At 69.4% G+C, this 509-nt stretch overlaps 1 protein-coding gene across 1 annotated transcript in view; it reads right to left on the reverse strand.

Moving 5' to 3' along the window:
* Positions 1-177, reverse strand: part of KCNQ1 (potassium voltage-gated channel subfamily Q member 1) — a 323,222-nt gene extending 323,045 nt beyond the window's left edge. The window contains exon 1 of the mRNA XM_019667315.1: positions 74-177. Coding sequence (XP_019522860.1) covers positions 74-177 — 104 coding nt within the window. The remainder of the gene's footprint in view (positions 1-73) is intronic.
* Positions 178-509: the final 332 nt, after the last annotated feature.

Here is a 509-nt window from a genome sequence, read left to right on the forward strand (position 1 = left end):
TCACCGGCTCGGCCCCACCTGCGCCCACGTGCTCGGCCCGCAAGCCCACCTGCTCGGCCCCACCTGCGCCCACCTGATTCGGCCTGCGCCGCCGAGCACCCAGCTGAGCCTTGAAGAAAGGCGCGGAGCCCGCAGGTGCAGACACAGCGGGCCGCGGCCCCCCCACTCCCCCGGCATCAGGGCGGCACAGGGCGCAGGGACCCACTTTACCCACTCTGAGCCTCTCCGGAGATTGGGGGTGAGGTAGAGGAGGAAGGAGAGGTGCGGTGGGACACATGCAGACAGACCCTCTTGGCACCTGGAGGATGGAGTGTTAGCCCTGCTGGGTGCTGGGGCCCGCGCTGCTGCGGGCGGAGAAGAATGCAGTCGGGTCGGTAGGTGCCCACTGGCGCTGTCGGGCCCTGGAGGCAAGGGGGAGCCACCGGTCAGGGACCGCCCAGTGGGAGCCGTAGGAGTGGAGGATGCGGGGACCGCTGGAGACAGCAAGGTTCTGGAGAGTTTGACCAACC

This window comes from Hipposideros armiger, unplaced genomic scaffold (assembly GCF_001890085.2).
Source record: "Hipposideros armiger isolate ML-2016 unplaced genomic scaffold, ASM189008v1 scaffold_494, whole genome shotgun sequence".
NCBI classification, from domain to species: domain Eukaryota; kingdom Metazoa; phylum Chordata; class Mammalia; order Chiroptera; family Hipposideridae; genus Hipposideros; species Hipposideros armiger.